This window comes from Pollicipes pollicipes, unplaced genomic scaffold, assembly GCF_011947565.3.
Source record: "Pollicipes pollicipes isolate AB1234 unplaced genomic scaffold, Ppol_2.1 Scaffold_4219;HRSCAF=4965_pilon_pilon_pilon, whole genome shotgun sequence".
Lineage (NCBI taxonomy): Eukaryota > Metazoa > Arthropoda > Thecostraca > Pollicipedomorpha > Pollicipedidae > Pollicipes > Pollicipes pollicipes.
In genome coordinates, this window is record NW_023596448.1 from 436708 (window position 1) to 457726 (window position 21019).

The 21019-nt window shown below is 48.0% G+C and overlaps 2 protein-coding genes across 2 annotated transcripts; one reads left to right on the forward strand and one right to left on the reverse strand.

The window, feature by feature from the left end:
* Positions 1-366: 366 nt before the first annotated feature.
* On the reverse strand, positions 367-9736 carry LOC119095647 (putative inorganic phosphate cotransporter). Its single transcript, XM_037218513.1, has 10 exons — positions 9399-9736; positions 7370-7590; positions 6620-6850; positions 5813-5900; positions 4162-4382; positions 3725-3810; positions 3371-3567; positions 2719-2874; positions 1638-1723; positions 367-994 (listed from the first exon to the last, which is right to left on the reverse strand). Exons 1-10 carry the CDS (start codon positions 9586-9588, stop codon positions 860-862), a joined length of 1611 nt encoding a protein of 536 aa, XP_037074408.1. The 5' UTR covers positions 9589-9736; the 3' UTR covers positions 367-859.
* Positions 9737-15987: 6251 nt separating this feature from the next.
* LOC119096029 (parkin coregulated gene protein homolog) lies at positions 15988-20460 on the forward strand. The gene is made up of 4 exons (XM_037218891.1): positions 15988-16806; positions 17201-17372; positions 19575-19724; positions 20300-20460. Exons 1-4 carry the CDS (start codon positions 16582-16584, stop codon positions 20458-20460), a joined length of 708 nt encoding a protein of 235 aa, XP_037074786.1. The 5' UTR covers positions 15988-16581.
* The last annotated feature ends 559 nt before the right edge of the window (positions 20461-21019 follow it).

Genomic DNA, 21019 nt, shown 5'->3' on the forward strand with positions numbered 1-21019 from the left:
TTCGCTTTAATGGAAGCAGTAATGACCCATGCTTTTGATGAGTGATGTTCACGTTCAGAAAATGTACAAATAACTTTGCCCTTTAGGCTGCAATCCGTATTTTCGTAACCATGCAAGCATAAACATATCATATGCCTGTACCGATGGCCCATGAACAGTCAGGCTGGATCCCACCGTGCGCCAATTGGCTGTCCAACGGGAAGAAGGCTGTCCTTCCACGCCAGGTCCACAGTTAGTGTGATGTTAATCTCGCATTGTTTGGTAAGCTGTCTCTGTCAATCCCGTTCCCTGAGGGAAATCCCGCTGATTTCTCTCGCAAAGGCATAACTACACACACGCTTCTCACGTGCTCTGATACAAAAACGCTTCACAAGTTCAAGCTGTATTTCATGTCACAATTTCAATGGCATTTGCAGCTAAAGTGCATTCATGCGAGATTTTAAAACCACGCTAAGGTTACTGCATTACATTTCTAGACTACGTTAGTGATTCTGACAAGTCTGTCGCGCTTTAAAAGGCGTGCAGCGCCAGCTGACTGGCACGCCTTCGCTGATCGATCTCAAAGCGAGGTCGGCAGCTGACAGACAGCTGATATGCTGAACAGCCGCTGGCCCGTTCACTCGACTGACACTCTAGCCCGACCCAGGCCACGGTCCAGCGACACGGCGATCGGCCCAACTTCCACCGCCAGTTTTACGGTTCCTGGACTCGTTTCCCGTCTTACATCCGGACTTGCTCTCGACCGCTGTCCCCGGTCAGTGACCTTACCCAGCGGCCCCGACTCGGTGAGGCCGCCTCCGACCCTCTGCGCAGGGTGCGCCACCACCGCCGTTGGTCACCGCGGAGCACCAGCGATTTCTTAGTCATCGGGATTGTGCGCCTTGCTCGACCACTCTTCCTCCTCGCCCGACGCCAGGAACATGTACTGAATGCCCTGCGCCGTCAGGATGCCAGCCGTCGTGCAGAAGATGACGCGCCACTTGTCGATTGTGTTCTGGGGATGAGCGGGCTGCGCTGACAGAGGTGACAGTAATGCACAGGACACTGAGATACAATTGTGATGTCAACACACCTTCCCCATCCAATTTTGTCATTGATGACAATGTGAACTATTTCCGTCGAAGGATTACACATTATTTTGAAGAGAGATGAGAAGTTCAGGGCTCTAGCCAGACGATTACTTCGCTGTGCCCTTTCTCCTCCTCCACCTTCCTTCCTGACGGCAGGAAAGACAACGAGCTCATGGACACAGCATGTCCGTTCACTCGACTCGAAGTGAGCGCAATGAGCTCATGATTCGACAGTGTATACCGAAAATGACTGCGAAGTGACTTCTAGTACGGAACTTTACAGTTCAGAGATTATGCATACTGATGTAGTATGCGTGGCATCGAACAGTGCAATCTCCCACACAAAGCGCATCAACTATTCGCGTTAGGTACCCTACGTACAGTAATGAAGTGACCGATGTTGTGCTTTACGCGCACGTGTGGTGCCAGGAGGACTGAACCACTCTTGTACCGCGTGGGACTGCTGCACGGCGCTGCGAGGTTCAGTGCGGTGCGATGCAGTGTTCAGCGCAGCACTCACGTGCGATACGCTGCACGTGGTTATATAGTTATATACTGTACACGCACGTGCTCATGGATCATGGCGCCGACGAAGCTGGGCACCACCATGCCCGGGATGGTGGCTACTGTGTTGGTGATTGCCATCAGGGTCCCTGTGAACCAGCCAGCTTCGGTGAGACGCCATAGCTGCACCCAGTGACATCTTCAGTCCCTATGCTAACACTCGCTCTCGCGTGAACCGTTGTAGGCCATTCAGCGATCAGCTTTCGAAACAACCGATGCCTTTTTAAGAAGGGACTGAGGCGGGGTATTAGTACCACAAATGAAAAAATTATTGCGACTACCGTATGCAACATCAGGGGAGTCTTCGGAAACAGCTCAATTCTCTAGAGATCAGTTACCAAGGTCAGAGCACCAACGCCTAACGGCTAAGGAACAGACGAAGAGCTGCATATAAGACATGCTGCGCAACTGTGGTAGGTCCTACAAAGGGGCGTGGACAGCACACCCTCTGTCGGTCTGACTGGGGGGAATAGAAGGTAACCATCCAGAGGGAGACCCTAAGTCTGGTGAGGCAGAACCTTTATGGTCAGACGGCGATCACCGATCAACATGGAATGAGGTAACAATCAGACACAAATCAACATTGGAAATTTATAAAAATTCAGGAAGCAGCACACGTGACATTGGTTAACAACCCCACCGGTAAGCCAAGCGTATCAGCCCAATACGGTACCCAATTCTGCGGGAAAACCCCCACATCCAGCAGATGAACAGCACCAAGTCCTACACTGATAGATTGCATTTCTCCTTGAGTTCAATTGGTGGAGCACCAGACTAGCAATCAGAGGAGCCTGGTTTGAATTTGAGCTATGCCAAGGATATAATTTGAATTGCTACGCGTGCATGGTTGAAACCAAGCATCACTCAGTCCCAAGGACTCCATGACACTTGACCACCGGAGCATTAACGGGTTAAAACATCATGTGCATACTTAGACACTAAACGAGAGCGATCACCAAAGCAATTATTCCATCCTTGAAGCCAACATCGCCCTATGTACATAGCAAGCCAGCCCGCACAGCGCAGTGTCTCCTCGGCTTCTGAGCCAGCACACCCGCTCCGGTCTCTCCGCTACTCTCCGTACCGGCGAAGATGGGAGCGATCTGGATGTGGTTGGCCAGGAAGCCGCTGTACATGGAGCCGAACGTTCCGGTACACAAGGTCAGCAGGAACACGGCCAGCGCCTTGTCGCAGCCCACAAACGTGACCACCACCAGGCAGATGGCTGGGATGAAAGCGGCTGGCCACATAGGTCCCAGGTTAGCGAAGCGAGACCAATACAGATTGCGGTATGAACGAGGCAGTTGGTAAGGGCGACTGGGCACTCCCGTAGACGTCAGAGGCCGGTAATACAAAGCTCAGATCATTACACAAACTGAAAATATCAATGCGAAGGCCACCATATCATAAGAAAGGCGAACGTTACTGAAGCCCTCCACGAGCAGCGAAACGGTAGGGTATTTACATACAGGCCATGAGAAGCGGTCTCGTCTACATTGTCCTACAGAAAGGACAGAACCTGCTAAAACCGCGGTGTTATGCCGGCTATGCTATGCCAGCAGGAAAGTCATTTAGTCTTCGTCAAAGTTTTGTCCTGCAGTTATTCGTCCAGAGTGAAGTGTTAGTTCGTGGCACCAGTCAGCGTGTTTCGTACGATTATCATCGCACAGCAGCAGTTTAATTCTAAGTACGCTGCCTTTTCCCGTGAAATCCATAATGCTACTTGAAGCACTAACCGATGCCAGTGGCCAGCTTGGTCATCTGAGTCCTGGTCATGATGCCTCTGGCGCCCAAGTGGTCCATGAGGTTGCCGAAGAGGATGGAGTACACCCACATGACGAGGAAAGGCAGCGCCGAGAGGAGGGCGTTGGACTTGATATCGAACCCGAGGATGCCCGACATGTAGCTGGGAAGCTCAGTCAGCAGCATGTACCTGCAGAGAGCAAACGTCAGAGTAAATCGTACAGGCTGACACGCGATAATTTTGCAATCAGTCAACTGCGTCTCCTTGCACACTGATGTCATGCTCGGGCGGAATAATTCATGAGTGCAACTTTTTAAGCTTAGCATTGAGAGGCTCAGGCACGTACCATCCAAAGTTGCTGCCGGTGTGAGATATCAAGATGGCCCAGAATGGTTTAGACATCCAAATGGCCTTCCACGGCACAGGCGGACTCTGAAAGGAAGCACATATTAAGCTGCTTCATCCCGACTGCATGCTGTTCAGGCCGAAGTCGGTCCACATGCTGCATGTACTTGTGAGACCATTGGGTCTGGTGGGCATGGTACAACCCACGCTCCCTCCTTTTTCCTTCGCTGTTGTAAGTTCATGATAAATGTTTCGTTTCATCTCAAAATTGAAGGGCTACATGGTATCCACGGTGGCGCCATGCAGCTTGCAATAACTCAACACGTCGAGCCCGAGCGACACAGTGCCGCCTGGACGCCTCAAATCCCCTGTTCCTTGGTCAATAGCTGTGCGGCAGTCTCTCCGTCATCGGCTAGTCGGCGAGAGTATGGGCCTCACGTCCTTATGGTGGTGGTCGTGGCCCGTCGAGTCCATGATGAGGTTCTTCTCGCTCGATGAGATCCAGGGATGGAAGGCGGGCGAGTCGTACACCAGCGTGCTCCACAGCACGATGAAGATCAGCGCCAGACTGCCGTGTATGTAGAACACCACCTCCCAGCCCAGCGTGCCGGCTATCAGACCCGTCGACGACACCGAGAGCACCGTACCCAGCGAGAGGCCTGCCGACACGCAGCACAGCAGACTCAGGTCGGCGCGCAGCCACCTCAGGATGACCGCCCACCATCGGCGCTGATTTCACGAAGAAGGGGTTTGGGACAGACTTGCTCGTTCTCGTCGCATTTGGAAAACCCGTTGGTGAGGGTGGAACCGTGAAGCGAGTGTACGTACGGTGTGTGAGTGTGTGCGTGTGAGTTAAAGTGTGCGTTTGCGTGTACGTGTGTGTGTATGTGCGTATGGAGTGTTTGTGGTCAAATAAATACGATAAACAGTAATTCCGACAGCACGGCAATAAGGGAGTTTTCGCCTATCCCTAATCCCTCTACAGTATGTTATCCGCGATGCTACCCGCGAATGATAAACACTCTGGTTCCCAGAACAACTACATCAGCTGTTAGTTGCTATTAGTTGCTACCATTCAATTAGCCGTAATCAGTTAAATTGCATCTGGACCCATCTCTATCCACAAAATGATCGTCATGTGATGAATCAAACAAAGGAACCCGTTGTGTAGACGGATGAGCCCGGTCATGAGGCAGGTCGTTCAAGTGGTGTTGGACAGCAGATAGCTTGGAGCAGCGTCCCCCCGCCCTGCCCCCGCAACCGTGCGCAGGCCTATAATACTCACCCTTTTATTGCTTGAGAGGACTAACCGGTTGCCCAAATGTCGAGGATAAAATATATAAAGGCACTTGAGAATTTGGTAAGATTTTAATAACACAACGTCAATCTAGCGTAATTTGACGCCTAAGACATTTTGTATCTTTTATGATAACCCATCCTTGAATTAATTTCTAACAAAGCTCACGATATTCATAGGCATGAGTGTGGTCGCTTGGCCACATTTCGTGTCAGGCTACCAGATTTTATATAGCAGTTAAGCCACATTCGAAAAACGGCCCCGCTGCCACATCGAAGACAAACTTTCTTCCAATTCTTTGCTGGACGCGACTGGTTGATTTTTCGCTCACTAATGAGTTTTAACATTTTTTGGCGTCCGTCAAAGAAATGCAAGAAACACAAACTAGGCTAAAGACATGCCGCTATATTTCGTATCACAATCCTTCGTCTGGTGTTGCCTGGCACAGGATTGTAATGCGAAATAAAATGGCGCTTTTGGGGTATGGTTTGTTTTGCTTATAAATAAATGAGTCTCAAGTCAATGCATTTTGCGTGTGATCGACTATTTACTGGTACTGAAACCTCAACACTGATTGGTTGCCTTAGACGCGGTAAAGTGCATTTTACTTAGCATCAATAGCTGTCCTGGGGAAGCGATAATTTTTGATAACTTACGCAACCGCTTACAATGGCCAAACGGCATTTGGGAAAAGGACCGAAGAAAGCATTTTCTTTTGTTTAATTTCATTTAAGTCATTTCATCTAAGACCGACGAAGTCGTTTTCCAGCCTGGTTGGTGGGGTAAAATTACCTGCGTAGACGGCCGACGACAACCGACTCATCTCTGACTTTGGAGACCATTTTGACAGCAACACGTGCGTAGCGGGCAAAGTCACGCCCTGGAAAGAACACGAAGCCATTGACAACGACAAATCGTGTTAGTGATTATACTGTTATCATGTGTCGATAACTAAAAATACAGAGGTTTGAAAAGATATGGCACGCTTCAATTCGGACACTGCCGGAAGTGCATTGAAATAAATAAAAATAAATAAAAAAAATACAAATAATGCAAAACTTTTGTATAAAATCTGGCATGAGAATCCGATTTGCAAGATAATGTGACCCAATTATTTTGGCACAAAGCATGACGTAGCATACCTTGTAACTTGTGACATAACTTATGACACTTTTGAAGACAACGTATCGCCTACAGATACCTGAAATAGTGCTAGCATGTCTTAACAATGCTGTCAGGTCATTCCGAACTTGTTTTAAAAATTTGCCACGGGCGTTTTCATAAAAGCTGCTGTCGTTTCAAACGAGCGTCATCACTGCGTTACCAAAATGAGTCGACGCCTATCAACCAATGACTACCATGTCATTATCACACATGGTAATGCACGATCATGATATGGTAACCCACACCGAAGCGGTCATATAAAAATTGACATCCTTTCATTGTTTAGCCAGCATCTGGTTTTATGCAAGATCCTGCGAATGACAGGTTCACCTGTTCGTGCACGTGCTTCTGTCAATTTTACTTGTTCTTTATGACATTGCATGCACCAAGAAGATGACGTTAACTTTGATGACCCTTGATTGCGCATAGCCTCACCCCCATCATGCCCTCCAAGATGCGGATGACCAGCAGAGCGCCCCAGCTGGTGTAAGCTGCGGTGGGCGTCAGAAGGGTGAACACGATATTGAGCAGGGTGGCTACCCCGAATGTCCACTTGGCGGACAACACCTCCGACAGCCGACCACCGATCAGCTGTGTCACCAGGTAGCCGTAGAAGTAGGCGCTCAGCAGAACGCCCTGGATGATCGGGTTCCAGGTGAACGGCCCCTGGAAGAGCGACGCGGTGATGGCTGGGTTGAGATACTTGGCCGAGTGGCCGGCGATATAATCCAATAATTTTGCAGCGCAAAAACTCTGGGACGTGCCTGAAAAATTATGGCTGGGTGTGCTGTTCGTTTGTGCTGCATGCCAAAAGTATGGAATGAAATCATGGGATTCGCTGCCGGCTGTACGACGAAAATGTTAGTCAGTCTTTTTACAGGCTCATTGTCGTCAAAGTTGCCAGTGTCAAGAAACGCGTCAGAAAAGTCAGCGTTCTGCAACGATTAATTTCGTTAAAGTTAATCCAATGCGCTAATAGTCAAGCAAGTTTTGGAATTACAGCACAGCTGTTAGTACTACCGCATGTGTTGCATGAAGCCTGCGCCACATTTCATAGTCTGCACTTTTCCGGAGAGTCAAACCCCTCTGAACACATGTTGCCAGTTCTCGGCCGCCCCAATCCCGAAGTAAGCCTCCGCTGCCGACCGAGTGTGCATAGCGCGGCGGCGGACTCTCCAGACGTACATCCATCGCGCCGGTATCGGCGGCCTTGCTGCCGTTGGCCATCTTGGCCACGCAATTGCTCTCGCCGCCGCCACCGTGGCCTTCGTCCTCGCCGGTCTTGGCCAGGGCCGTGTGGTTGATCATTGTCACGATGCAGACGTGGAAGTTGACCTTGAGGCCGTACGTGATGGCCAGGCCCATGGAGCAGAGCGTGGCGAAGACGTACCGGTGGCTAATGCGACCTGGTGGCACCATTGAGATCGTCAGGACACCGACCAGTGGCAGTCGGCTGTGGTAGAATAGTGCTGTCAGCAGCCCGTGGGTCGCTCACAGAGCATCTGCCTCATCTGGAGGACGTCTTGGCTTTTACAACCCAAAATAACAGTGCTTAGTCGCGTTTTAGTGCAGAGTGAGTTATTGTGTGATGTTTTGCTGTTTACCCTACGTTTCGAAGCATTGTGTCTGCGTTTGTAGTGCAATATAGATTTTTGGTTGGTTGCGAGATAAAGACAGAAGCGGCGAATTAACGTTCATTTTCCCCTTCTCCGAGGTCAACCAAGGCGAATAACCGGTATCCAGGGGTGTCAATTTGTGTAGGCAGGTATCCGCTCATATTTTTCCTAGCAAAAAAGTGTCATCTTGCGGCTGAAAAATAGAACAAAAATACACTGATTAGCAAAGCTTAACAGTTCCCAGAGCGTAATTTCACCAACAAGAGGATAATATTCGGTCCCAAAAGACGGTTTTCCATCCTGATAAGTCCCAAACATCTGAAACTCCATCATTTATCCACTTTGCCGTTGGTTGGCACGTGACAGAAAAAAAAATGATTAGCGCAATGCATTACTCATGGCGGTCACTGACCTGCTATTGGTTTCATGCTTAGACCCAAACGTTGTAGAACGTTGTGGCGTAGAGAGCAAAATGATTGGCAAAGGAGGAAAACAAATGAATCAGATGAATGCCATGGAACTTCGTGCGCATTGCAGCAGACAAATTTTTTGAAACGTCCCGTCCCTTTAAGTATAGTCATGCGATGTTCTTTGGGGGGGGGGGGGTAGTTGTATTGTGATGCATTCTTAGCCTCACGCCGGTATGGCTGCTTGTGATGAAACAAAATGCATCCCCGATAGCTACCTGACTATGTGATATGTGATATGACGCGTGATTGTGTACCAACATTAGGTTGGAGTTGATTGGCAAGCACAAATTACCTGCACTGTGACGCGAAGTGTAGTTACTCCTATGTATCCGACAACAATACCGTATCCAACGATTCGACAATTGCTTTCCAGCGGAAATATAAACAGGCCATCTTTATTTCACCCTCACATATTAACTAAATTACCGTTAGTTTGTTATCGAACGCAAAGTTCTACTTGTGGTGAATCAGCTTTGGGAATTGAATATGTTAACACACTTGTGACATCGGCTAGCAATGATTATTAGCTACCTGTTGTCATGCAATTTAAACTTTCGTGCATGTATATATGATGTTGGTCTCACATACCTAAGTCATCAGTTTCTAGGATACAGCCAGTGTCGAAGATTTGTCGCGTTCAATGGGGTCGGCCAGGTCCGCGTGCCGGACCAGGAGTACGTTTACCCTGCCTGCCGTGACTTGGCTATGCATGTGACAGAATAAAAGCAGCAGCAGCGCTTGGCAAACGTATCGACATACAATAAAAGCCAGGAAATACAAAACGAGAATAAATCAGTCAGGCTTCCTGAACTTAAAAATGACAGGCATGGCCTTAAGTTGCGCATGAAACAACAGGCGTCCTGAAAAGCTTTCGTTTGGAAAAGCTAATGAAATAAATAGAAAATAATCAAACACAGGTGTTCGTAAATAAGATTTGACCTATTAGATAATGTCTTCACAGGAGACATCTGTGAAAAACACAAAACGTCTAAAAATGACAGCACCTGGGGGCTTGTGAACAAAACAGCATAGCAGAGCATTTATATCATGTAGATCTGTAATGTAAAGCAAATATACTGCCTTCAACTTTGAAGACAACACAGAGTGCTTCAACTTTCAAATACATACCACACATCCCATGAGGAGCAGACGTTATTCGCGCTGCATGAGTGCTGTCATCTTTCTTGGGAAAAACAATGTCAACATCCAGGGCCGAACGAAATGGAAGTGAGGCATTGGAGTTTATGCCTGGTCTGGAGCCAGCGCTCATGATCGTTGGCCCAGAGGCCCTGCTGTCGGGTCTACTTCCGGTACTCATCTTGATCCTTGCAGCTAATGAACTTCACGTGCTGTTGGTATCGGAAACGTGAACCAACTCTGGGATATTCAAACGACTGAAATTCTAAATCATGTTAGAAGGTTTGATAATCTCAAAAAGTTCTTCGGTTCGTTTTTGCACTGCACGGTGGAAGGAGTGAAATTCTTTGTTCATATGCAACTGTTTCTAAAAAGTAAATGGAAAGCACGCGCGCTTGGTTGCAAAAGAACCTCCTTTGGTGTGCATGGATTCTTTGTTCCACAGTGAAACAAGAATCGCAAGGGAATTATGAAACTACTCGAGGCGTTAGCATCAACACGACACGATAATAGGATAGCCAACAGATGGCCTCCAGGTGACAGTAACGATATTCTACTTTTTCGAAACACACCTAAATTATCATTCATACGCAAACAGGTCACAAGGCATAACATACGTTTCGTAACGAAACAAAATGATGCCGCTCATGCGTAAGAAATGAAACGTGCCGATTGTTTAGGGGTGGGATCGATGTGATCCGGAACGATGTGGCATTTTCCCCGCCACATGACATTGCACAATTAGATGGTAGGGGTCAGGGCTCACATAAAAATCACTGCTTAGTGTGAGCTCTGATCCCAGAAATATGTGAACATTCCAAAGGTGCGGATTAATCCTTAAAAAAGAGGATAAAAATTTGCATTGTGTAACACATGCTTGCCCTTCTTGCTTAAGTGAAAAGCAGGCAACGCCTTATTGCCTCGATAGCTGAGTACGTCGCAAACCTCAGTGACATCAATATTGTCGGACATGACTCGTAAACGATGAAAACACGGGCGTCTGTGAGAAATTTAGCATAGGAAAATATATGTTCTTTCCTTGCTTTACCATCTTTCATAACTAAGGTTGATAGTGGGGAGGGAGGGGGGGGGGGGGGCAATGAAACCCTTGGCGTTTCCAAAATAATACAACTGGGCTTAGAGGAAAACACCGATTGATTGGTCGCAGCGAGATCTTGCGATTGTGTACTAGTCTGTATGTTGTTAGGTCAATAGCTAGCCCATCATGGCAGGTGGCCTAGGGTCAAATCTTCCAGAAAATTGTGCTTCTTAGGCTTTACAACATCATACCTGCGAGACCGTGCCTTGTGGTAACACAAGGCTTTCACAGGTGTGTTACGTGTTCAATTCCAAGTACAATGGTGCATATCTTCATAACACAGGGCTCCGTCAATGTGGCAATGCCGGCCCGTCCCGTGCGTTCCGCGGCATCGTAAGTTGGCGCCCGCCGTCCGCGCAGGCCGTAGATTCCCGCGCAGTGTCCCTCATGGACCACCAGTGCCCTGAAACCAGAAAAGCTAGAATCACGTTTTTTGTTATCAAAACACTGGCAATGGATGTCCCATAGGCGTTCTAAAGTTTGGGCGCAGTTGCACAAGATGCTGAAGAGGCATTCTCAAAAACTCATGCGGGTGCACCCTGGCAGTGCGAGGGTCATCTAAACTTTCCTTACTTTTGGACATAGGCGTACGAGCGTTTCCAAAAGTGGGGGCCAAGCTCAGGATGTACTTCAGAAGCTTTTTTCCTGGAAAGCGAGCCCGATGGCCGGGGGGGGGGGGGGGTATGGAGGCTGTTATCGCTCTTTATTCAAATGTCATGGCTGCTTTGCTAGATATGCATCTAGAGCTGTTTATCACTGGTGCACAATCTTGCCTGTCCGACCCATCTGTCATTTGGCAAATAAGGCTATTCAGCTTCAATAGATGATTCGTCCATTTTACATTGTCTTTCCTGAGGAGACGAAATTCCACGAGCCGGTAGGTATTTTGGGTCATTAAGGAAGCATTTGCCACCACAGTGTAGATGCCAAAATACGGCATGGATATAGGCTGGTGAGAATTTTGAAAGTGGATCGATGGTTCACAATGCGTCAGATTTTTTATGCGCATTCATTTCGCTGGCTGCTTTTCAAGAAACAAGACTTGTCGCAGCATTTTAGGCTGAAACAAATTCGGGAGCTTGAAAATGCTAGAAACGAATGTGACAAAATCCATAAAAGTGGAGATTCACTTTTAAGAATCAGGCCATCCAATAAGGCCCATCTGTCATGTGTTCCTTATCTGGGCCCTGCTTCTGTCCGCCGTCGGTGGTCACTGCCCCGGCCTGGATGTCTCCCGTATGACTGACTACGAGCTGATCGTGTGGCTACTTTGTTGTATACTTTTGGATCAGCGTTACTTCTACATGGTGTATGAAACATGTGTTGGACACCTGCAACAGTATTTTTCCCCAATTGTTTTCCTTTACACCACACCATCGCAGAAAAATAGCCCCCTGGGAGGCTGTCTGCCTTAGGAATGGATTAGCCCGACGGACACTTCACTGCGCATCATGCAACGTACGCGACTTGATCTGTTTTTGTGTGTAGACAGGGGCGTAGCCGGAGCCTTGCCAAGGGGGAACACAGGGCTGACAAAAGCCCATCTTATGGTGACCCCCTCCCCCCAAATCCCCGGATATGGCTCGCTGGTTAACAAGTGACACGGTTTTCTTCGTTTTATTGTTATTTTTACCTTGTAACCAGAACAGAAACCAGGAGTTGCCGTGAACTCAATCCTGTTTGCATTTTAAGATTAATAAGCTGCAGAAATCAGGCATTGAACAACTGTACGGAAGAAATCACCGGCGCTCGTAATTTGCAATGGTCAGCTGACTCTTTCTTAGCCGATAAAATTCAGAAGCTTTGTCAATTTTTCATCTGGGTTCTACAGACATTGAGGACTTCGCGAAGGTAGATTGCAGATCGATTGTTTGATCCAAATTTGAAGACGAAAATTTGATTGCAAATCGGGTGGCCAACAATGTGTATTAACGTCGCCAAGCCATATTTGTCTAAAAATGTTCATCATTCAGTCAGAATTGACTAGTGATACAATTCATGTAACATGTCTTTTAACATGCTGGCTCGCGAATCTTAGCAACAAAAACCTCGACACCAGGCGTTGCAGTCTCCACGGTCCTCGGAACGTTAGCCCAGCAGTTAACATTTAGCCGTGCCCCACCGGTAGACGAAAAAGACGTCGCTTCTAAAATGATTACCTTTAAACACTTAAATCAACTAGTTTTACAAGTTATGTGGCGTAATTTTGAGCATGCGCACTCCAAAATTCTAGAAACACAAGCCTCGACCCCAGGTGTTGGGGTCCCCGTAGGCCGCGCAGCGTCGGCCTAGCAGCTAATATTAAGTTGTGGCCAACGGGTGGACAAAAATGACGGCGTTTCTGAGAAAATATCCTTGGACCCTTCATGACATCAGGTTTGCATTTAAAAGGTAGTCTTAGGGCATATTTCAGCGTGCAATTTTTAGATCGATGAAAAGAACAGATTGGATGCTAAAGCACCGCGAAGTGGGGCTGGAAGCTGGTGGTTGAACTGGAAGAGTGAAGGTAAAATCTCCATTTCTCGTGTTTCCGCAACTATTTATCTGTCCAGAAGACAGATTAGCGTGGCGCCTGCCGTCTGATGGCACTTACAGTGGCTGAAACTTACCGGTTTTTTGGAAGTTGCAACTCAGACCATCCTCGCCCTTGCTCTCAAAGCTGCGGGCGGGCATCTTCAAGCCTTTTGATGTAATTTGTTTCAATAATACATTCTGAAAGAAATGAACATTCTCAGGCAAACGTGACATTACATTGCTTGCTTTTTAAATCTATTTCTGCCCGTGCTTTTCAACAATAATGAGAGCCCCACTCTACTCAACAATAATGAGACCTCTTATTCCCTTCCGGGTAAGGGGCCTCTTGAGTAGAACACCAGGTGTACACTACCGTTTCCGGTCAAGCGCTGAAGGGCCATTCCGTCCCATCGCGAAGTGTCTTCTGGCTATCATTCTGGTGGCACGGGGCGGGATTTCCTGGTTGATCCGGAGGCCATTAGAAGGACACGGGAGGCCTTCTGATCCGCGCAGTTAGCCCCGAATCAGGACAGGGACCCTCACTGACGCAACGACGTCCCTGATCACCGCAGGTAGTCCGACGGTTTTCACATAGACTCCAGTTCCATGTTTTTCTGTGTTCTTCAGGCATATTGAGTTCTCCCTGAATGTATATTGCAGATGAAATAGGGTTGATAATTTATATTAACATGGCTAGCCCATATTCGTCTTATAATGCTCAAGATCCTGTCAGAGCTGATTACTGATAAGAAAACTACGTGATATGGTGTTGAACATGCGTGCTCGCAAGTCATAGAAATAACAGCCTCAACACCCGGCGTTGCAGTCTCCAGGCCGTGCGGCGTCGGTCTTGCGGCTGTAACACTAAGTGTGGCCAATGAGCAAACGGAAAAAAAAATGACGCATCTTAAGAGAGATGGCTGGTGAACTGGGTAAATCGGCATGCATGTTTAATGCAGTACAAAAGTAAGCCAAATGCAACCTTAATCTGAAAAGCGAGGGGGCCAGTTAACATTGCTTGCCCGCCACCTTGAAAAGTGGAGGGGGGCCATGGCCCCCGGCCCCCCCCCCCCCACCCTCCCTGTTCCTACCCCCATGCTTTTGGAGACGCGTTAACAGTACGAAAGCGTTTGCTTCGCTGTTGTTAGGTCAGAAAATGTAGGAAGATCTGAGGCAGAGAAGTGGCTTTATGAGTGACGGATTTTTTTTCGAGGTGAAAACAGACGGATAGAGCAGCACAGTTTGATTTTGATGGATCTCATTTCACTGGCTCATTCTACGTGTAGCTTTAGGCGTCATAATTAGACGCTTAAAACAAATACACTCCACTAAATGCACCCAATTACAACAGACCTGATGTACACCACCTGTTTGAAAGGTTTCGGTTCATCTCAAAGACAATACGTGATTTTTTATGTGATTTTTGGACATCGCTACACATAACGATGATCACAGTTAACACAACGCAGCACGACCTCTGCGCATAACAGGATAGCTTTAAAAGACACAACAATCACGCAGCGAAATATCCTTTTGACTGCGTATGAAAAGACTGCCGTGCCCTTTGCAAAGAATATGCAGGTCCCATGGTATTCGATGGCGACTTTTTTGGTGAATGTGAAATTTTTTCTAATCTCCTAATGTGCAGAAAATTGCTGCAACACCTTAATACTGGGAAGTTTTCGATTTAAAGCGGGTGCCACATGCAAACAAATGGTTTCGGATGACCGAAAGGTATGGGCTAGACAGAATGCAACCCGTCAGTCAGACCTTCCTGAATGTGACTGACTCTACAATTTAAATCATGAGAGATTGACCCCACGTAAGATCCTTCGCACGAAACGCAGCAATATATATATAAATATATATATATATATATATATATATATATATATATATATATATATATATATATATATATATATGTGTGTGTGTGTGTGTGTGTGTGTGTGTGTGTGTGTGTGTGTGTGTGTGTGTGTGTGTATAAATGGATGCAGATATAGAACGTTTGGGAAGCTTGTCTTCTAAGTTAAATAAAAATTCAACAATAAAATAGTTCACTGGTATCATTATAGCTGACAGAAAAGGGTAAAAACCTTGTGGCAGGTTTGCAAGCCGATTTTTCAGTCGTATCGACTATTTTCCAAAATGGGGCAACACCAAATATGTATTTATTCCTAGGACTAAATGAACTTTTTGACATATTTTTGACATATTTTGACGTATTTTGCATCGAAGCCTTTTATTTAACTATTAATGGTTGAAAATGGGAAGCCGTTTCCCTGAAGGAATTATCTGACTGGATCAAGTTCAAAATAAAAGTGTTTATAGTTGGAACTTAACGGAATGCTCTGTCAATCACTGTTTCACGCCTTTTCACCCTTTTTGACTCAGCCTTTTCTTATTCATTCCCGACGCTTTTAAGCAAGATGGTGCAAAAACAGCAGGTTACAGAGCTTTCCGTTTAAGTTCATTCTATAAAATATTTTGTGCAAACTCTGCTGGATCTTTCTTTAAGTTAAAAGACAAGCTTCCCAAATGTTCTGTCTCTGCGGCCATTTACAAATATTGTTGGGCTTCGTGTGGAGGATCTTACGTGGGTTCAACTATTCGTAATTTGCGCTGCGGAGTGCGGGAGCACTTGGGAAGGTCTGACCGTGTAGGCAGCATTCTGTCTAACCCATACCATTTGCCCATCCGATGCCATTCACTTGCGTGTGACACTTACTTCAACATCAAAAACTTCTCTGTATGAGAGCGTTGCGGCAATCTTCTTCATATTAGTATTCTGAATCACTTCGTGTTCACCATAAAAAGCCGACGAATATCATGGGAACCGCACGTTCTTTGCAACTAATAAGGTAACATTTTTCATGCGGAGTCAAAGGGATACTTCGCCGCGTGATTTCTGTATATTTTGAAGCTGTAATGTTTATGCACGGAAAGGCTGTGTTGAATTGTGTTAACTGTGACCGTTTTCATGTCTAGCAAAGTCGGACAAATGTTTTAATGTTTCATTGTAACTGAGCTGAGCTTGTATCATTGTACTCGCCCTAGTGATGATACGCAATGTATCAAAACGTTGACAACTACATGAATGATAGCGTCTGCTGTCCTTGCCATAAACTTTCTGCTACCGCCTTCGATCCGAGGACGTCCCATATATGATATTACATATTTTTCTATATACACACCATGTCATCTTGTTTTTTTCAAGGCGAATGACAACCAAGTGTTTACTAAGCTCTTGGGCGAATCGATTCGTGAAATTCCAGCTGGCGTCACGAAGCCGAGTCCATAAGATCCATAACGGGCGGGAGTCCAATGACGAGTAAAATCTTCATGACGCCTGGCTTCCACTTTCGCATGAATTCAACAGATTTCCCACACACAAAATAAACGTTAAAAGAAAAGAGAAGACCCATCTGAAGCACTGCGCATGCCGGCTACCCAGAAACATCCGACCTCTATCGACCAAACAAACCGGCCGGCGGCCAAACCAGCTTGCTCGTCGAACAGTGTGGCGCTTGATCACGTCGGGGGGCTGTCAGGTGGGGAGACATGTCACTCGCGACTTGTAAGCCAAACTTCTCCCCCAAATGTCGCGTTGTGCCCGCGTTTACCATCGAAGTTTGGCAGCATAACACAATACCCATCCCCGCCCCATGTGCTGGTGCTTTCAAGGCCCGAAGGCCGAAGCCAACGACATTTCGGCTGTATTACGAACGAGGCGATTTTCCACTAATCCTAGAACCAGTGGTTCGGGGATTTAAAATTATCTGGAAGGTAAGTACCTTTCATTACACCTTTTAGTCCGGTATGGACGTTCGAACATTACTTAAATACTGCACACGCAGCTTGCACTGTTTTAGCTCTGTTCCTGTACCTAGTTGTTTCCCTATGCCGAATGCCGTTTGCCGTTTATGTCATAATGTGCCGTTTACCGTCATGAGGCTCAATGATGGCATGCCACTGTATCAAAAGATACTAAAAACTGAAAAATTTTGTCCCAACCAAACCGCGCTGAGTACTATAATCTGTGTGACATTTCAATTACGTGCGATTCCCAAACTAACACAGTAATGACTTTCAACTAGATGTGCCGTAAATTAGCGAGCACACCTAAACGGAAGAGGCACATTTCATAGCATGTAATATTGACTAGCTTCATTGTCCTCAGGTACCAATAGAAAAGCTGGACCTTCATCACTACTTGCCACTGTTTTTCGATGGACTGTGCGAGTTGACGCATCCTTACGACTTCCTCGCTAGACAAGGAGTGCACGACCTCCTCCGCAGAGGAAAGGATAAAATTCTGCCAGTGGTGCCTCAGCTCATCATCCCTATCAAAAGTAAGTACCCGATGAAGGTAATGGCAGCTGCGGCCTGTAAGGAAGTTCATACCACGCTTCTAACCCGCACAGCCGTCTACGCGTAGCACGTCAGTAGTTTGCCGTACCTAAGAGTAAGCGGCCTTTGTAAAAATATAAGATAGGTCCCGAAATTTATACGACTGGTATGAATTCGGGCAAAGCAAAATTCAGTTCGAGCTGCAATCTTATTTCTTGGGTCTGCGCTCAGAGTCCACATGTGAGGTCTACCCTACTCATATTATGGGAGTTTGAGCCGGAGTCCCGGGTCCTCGGAAACTCAGTCCCAGTGCGAGTCCATCAACCCTATAGCGCATAAGCCTGGGTCCGAGTCCATGGGTTCCATAACACAGGAGTTGGAGCCCTGACTGAAGCCTAAGTCTTTGCCCGTGAGCTCCACAAGAAACTGCACCGGACTAGCCGAGAGTGAAGACTGTCTGCAGTCAGATATCGCCAGCGATACACATCGTAATGGGTGCTAATCAATCCATTAAGCCGACATCAACATTACATAACTCATGGCGTTTGCGATATAGGCTCTCGGTGCTGACAGGAATCCCCGCCATCTTTTGTGATCACGATTATCTGTCCTGCACGAAACGTACCCGGCAAAATATTCGTCCCGTAAGCGTGTCCCTTGAATTAAGTCACATTCAGTTCGTTGTTGATTTAATTTAATTTGTGAATAAGTTAGTATATAAATTACCAATCTTCGAATATATGAGAACTTGCCTGGTTTAAGCTTAATTCTGAGTTGGGGACGAAGGCTATAGCTTGTTATTGCAAGCTTGAATCTAGATAGGATTCATACGCAAATGCAATCGTCCAAAATCAGTTCAGGACTCCCTCCCCCCCCCCCCCCCCGGTTTCGACCTCATGCCTGGTGCCCGAAGAATTCATTTTCTCGCGATTTCGATTTCGGGATTTGTTTTGAGTGCTTGCCATATACCAAGCTACGTTGTAAACGTGCGGCTTATTGACGGGCGCTACTCATACGTGCGTGACTTCTACGTGCAACACACCTCGCGAGATGCTCCATTCTGTCACGGCTCAATAACAGCTACTAGCTGGTGAAGCACAGCCACAAGGTGGCGCCTACTCGACAGCTTTTCTCCACTGTCAAGGTGGCGCCTACTCGACAGCTCTTCTCCACTGTGTAGATCATCTATCAACCAGATAAAACGGATTATAACATGGCCCATGGCCCATGACACGAAGTGCACACGCGTCACGATACCACGTGCATTCTTTTAATTCTGCAGTGGACAGACGATGGCTGTACTCTGTATGACTGCACCTCCATGTGCATACTTTTATGTATCATGTGCAAGAAAGGCAGTCTCCGGAGCACAAAAATCGCAAATTGCGCGGAGACAGGTGCCATCTTACGTGTCATACGCAAGTACCTCGTGGCTTTATTGACCTGAAGCCCCGTGCGCGCGTCCGCACACTGCTGCACTACGTACCTATAAGTGCAAACACACCAGCCGAACAAGCGAAGACTGCGCTTCTAAAGGCCAGCCGGATCATTGTGCTCTGCAGGGAAGCGTGCAGGAGCGAGTTCACGTGCAACAGGCGTGCAGAAGCGAGTTGACGTGCAATAGGTGGACCTTTTCGTGAATTGGGTCGGGCAAATAAGCCCACGTGTGCAGGTAGACCTACGCATGCTGCCTCTTCGCCTACTTTTGGTGTGTTTCGTTCGGGTGTTGCTGGGCGCCACCGTTCATTTGTTGAGTGATGAGTAAGTGCTAGGAGCGGGGGTTTAGATCCCAGCGTGACATTCCTGGCCAGGTGTAGATGAGCGTGATCCGCTGTGGTAATTCGATCAATAAGAAGACGGCACGCGACGCGAACCGCCGGAGATGGCACGTGCAGGCGCTAACGTGAACGCTTAATGCCATGCATGTGTAGCCTAATAAACCTGACTGCGATTTCAAAGTCACCGACACGTTGCAGCAGCTAAATCAGCTTTCTCAACTCGAACTTTCACAAAAGCAGCAGTCCTGATGCAAGACCCGATTCAGCTGACTAAAATCGTGGCTCCGTAGCCTCGTAAAGCGGGGACTGGAAGATAAGCTGCATGCCTCCCTCCAGCCACAGCCCCATGGGAAGAGACCCTGCGTGCAGGTGACTCTCCGACCAGGCCGGACGGCCGACGCCAGCCTAGCGCTGCTGCTGTTTCAGATGCGCTCAACACGCGGGCACCGTCCATCCTCTGCGTGACGCTGCAGGTGCTGCAGCACCTGGCGCTGTCGGCCGACCACGTGGGAGAGGCGCTGGTGCCTTACTACCGCCAGATCCTCCCCATCCTCAACCTGTTCGTCAACAAGAACGGTACGGTTGCTGTGCGTCTTCCCCCCCCCCCCCCGTTTCCGAGAGCAGTATTTGAGCTGCTCACGTCCGTGGTCGCCTCGGGGGGTTTGGAGTAGAGGGATATGTTTTGTCTTCTTGTCAGGTAGGGACCACTGAGCACGTCGTCTGGAAGGGAGGGAGAGGGAGGTGAGTCCATCCAATTAAAAGCCGTCATGCCCCTGAAGACTGCTGACTAAAGGGCTGCACTCCGCGGGGGGTGCATCGTGCGGGCCCCAGGATATTCGGGGAGATTGGTGACGTTTGCGTTTGCCAGTGGCGTGAAAGGTAAGTTTTTGGAGCGCTTACTCCGCAAGTTATAGGTCGGCTACGGAGCCAGCAGGTGTATTCGCCTCGTCAGCGTATAGAATAGGTAACGGGAAAAAATATGTGATTCCTCCGATCCACAAGTGTGGATAACTCACAACTGCCCCCCCTGGCTCGGACCTTCCCTGTGCTCCCTCACTGTGCTGTTTGCAGTATGTCTAAGCGGCGGCAACGTCGCTTGTTCGCTCCGCAGAAGTGTTCGTGCCCAACGTTAAAGGTACCGTCTCGTTCAGTCAACCAGGGAGACGGCATCGACTACTCGCAGCAGAAGAACACCAACTTGGGCGACCTCATCCAGGAGACGCTCGAGATCTTCGAGAAGACGGGCGGCGAGGACGCATTCATCAACATCAAGTACATGGTGCCCACATACGAATCGTGCGTACTGAACTAGTGCGACGCGAGCAGCGCGGACCGAGGCGCTCACCGGCGCCGGGCTAAATCGTCAGTCACGTCCTAGCGTCTTTCACACAAATGTGCTTGTCGAGCTTTTTTGAATATTACCACGCACCTAGCCTGACTCGCTTGTTTGACGCGAAAGACCGCAGCTACATCACACCACGCCTAGGTCGAGCGGGACGGGCCAGCCCCACCCCGCCGCTGCAGCAGACCACAGCGCTATGCATTAGACGCAAATAAACTCGTATCTGCAGTTATGAACATGTATTAAGACATCTTATTATAGCATGTATGATAAAACTGTGTGCATGGAGGCTCTCACGCGTACGGGCGACTCGCGCTGCCGCGCACATACGCGCTGATGCCAGCACGGCTAGGGTAAGACCGATATCACAGGTACAACAGGGAAAAGGAACGCGCAGTCTGCCGCCCGTAACTCACACTCCGAGCCGAGCAGCCGCGCCCCGGCACAGCCAGAGACGTGTGACGACGGAGCCGCACGCTGTATGTTGTCCGCGAAGACGAGCACACGGTGACCGCTCCCCCGACTGTAT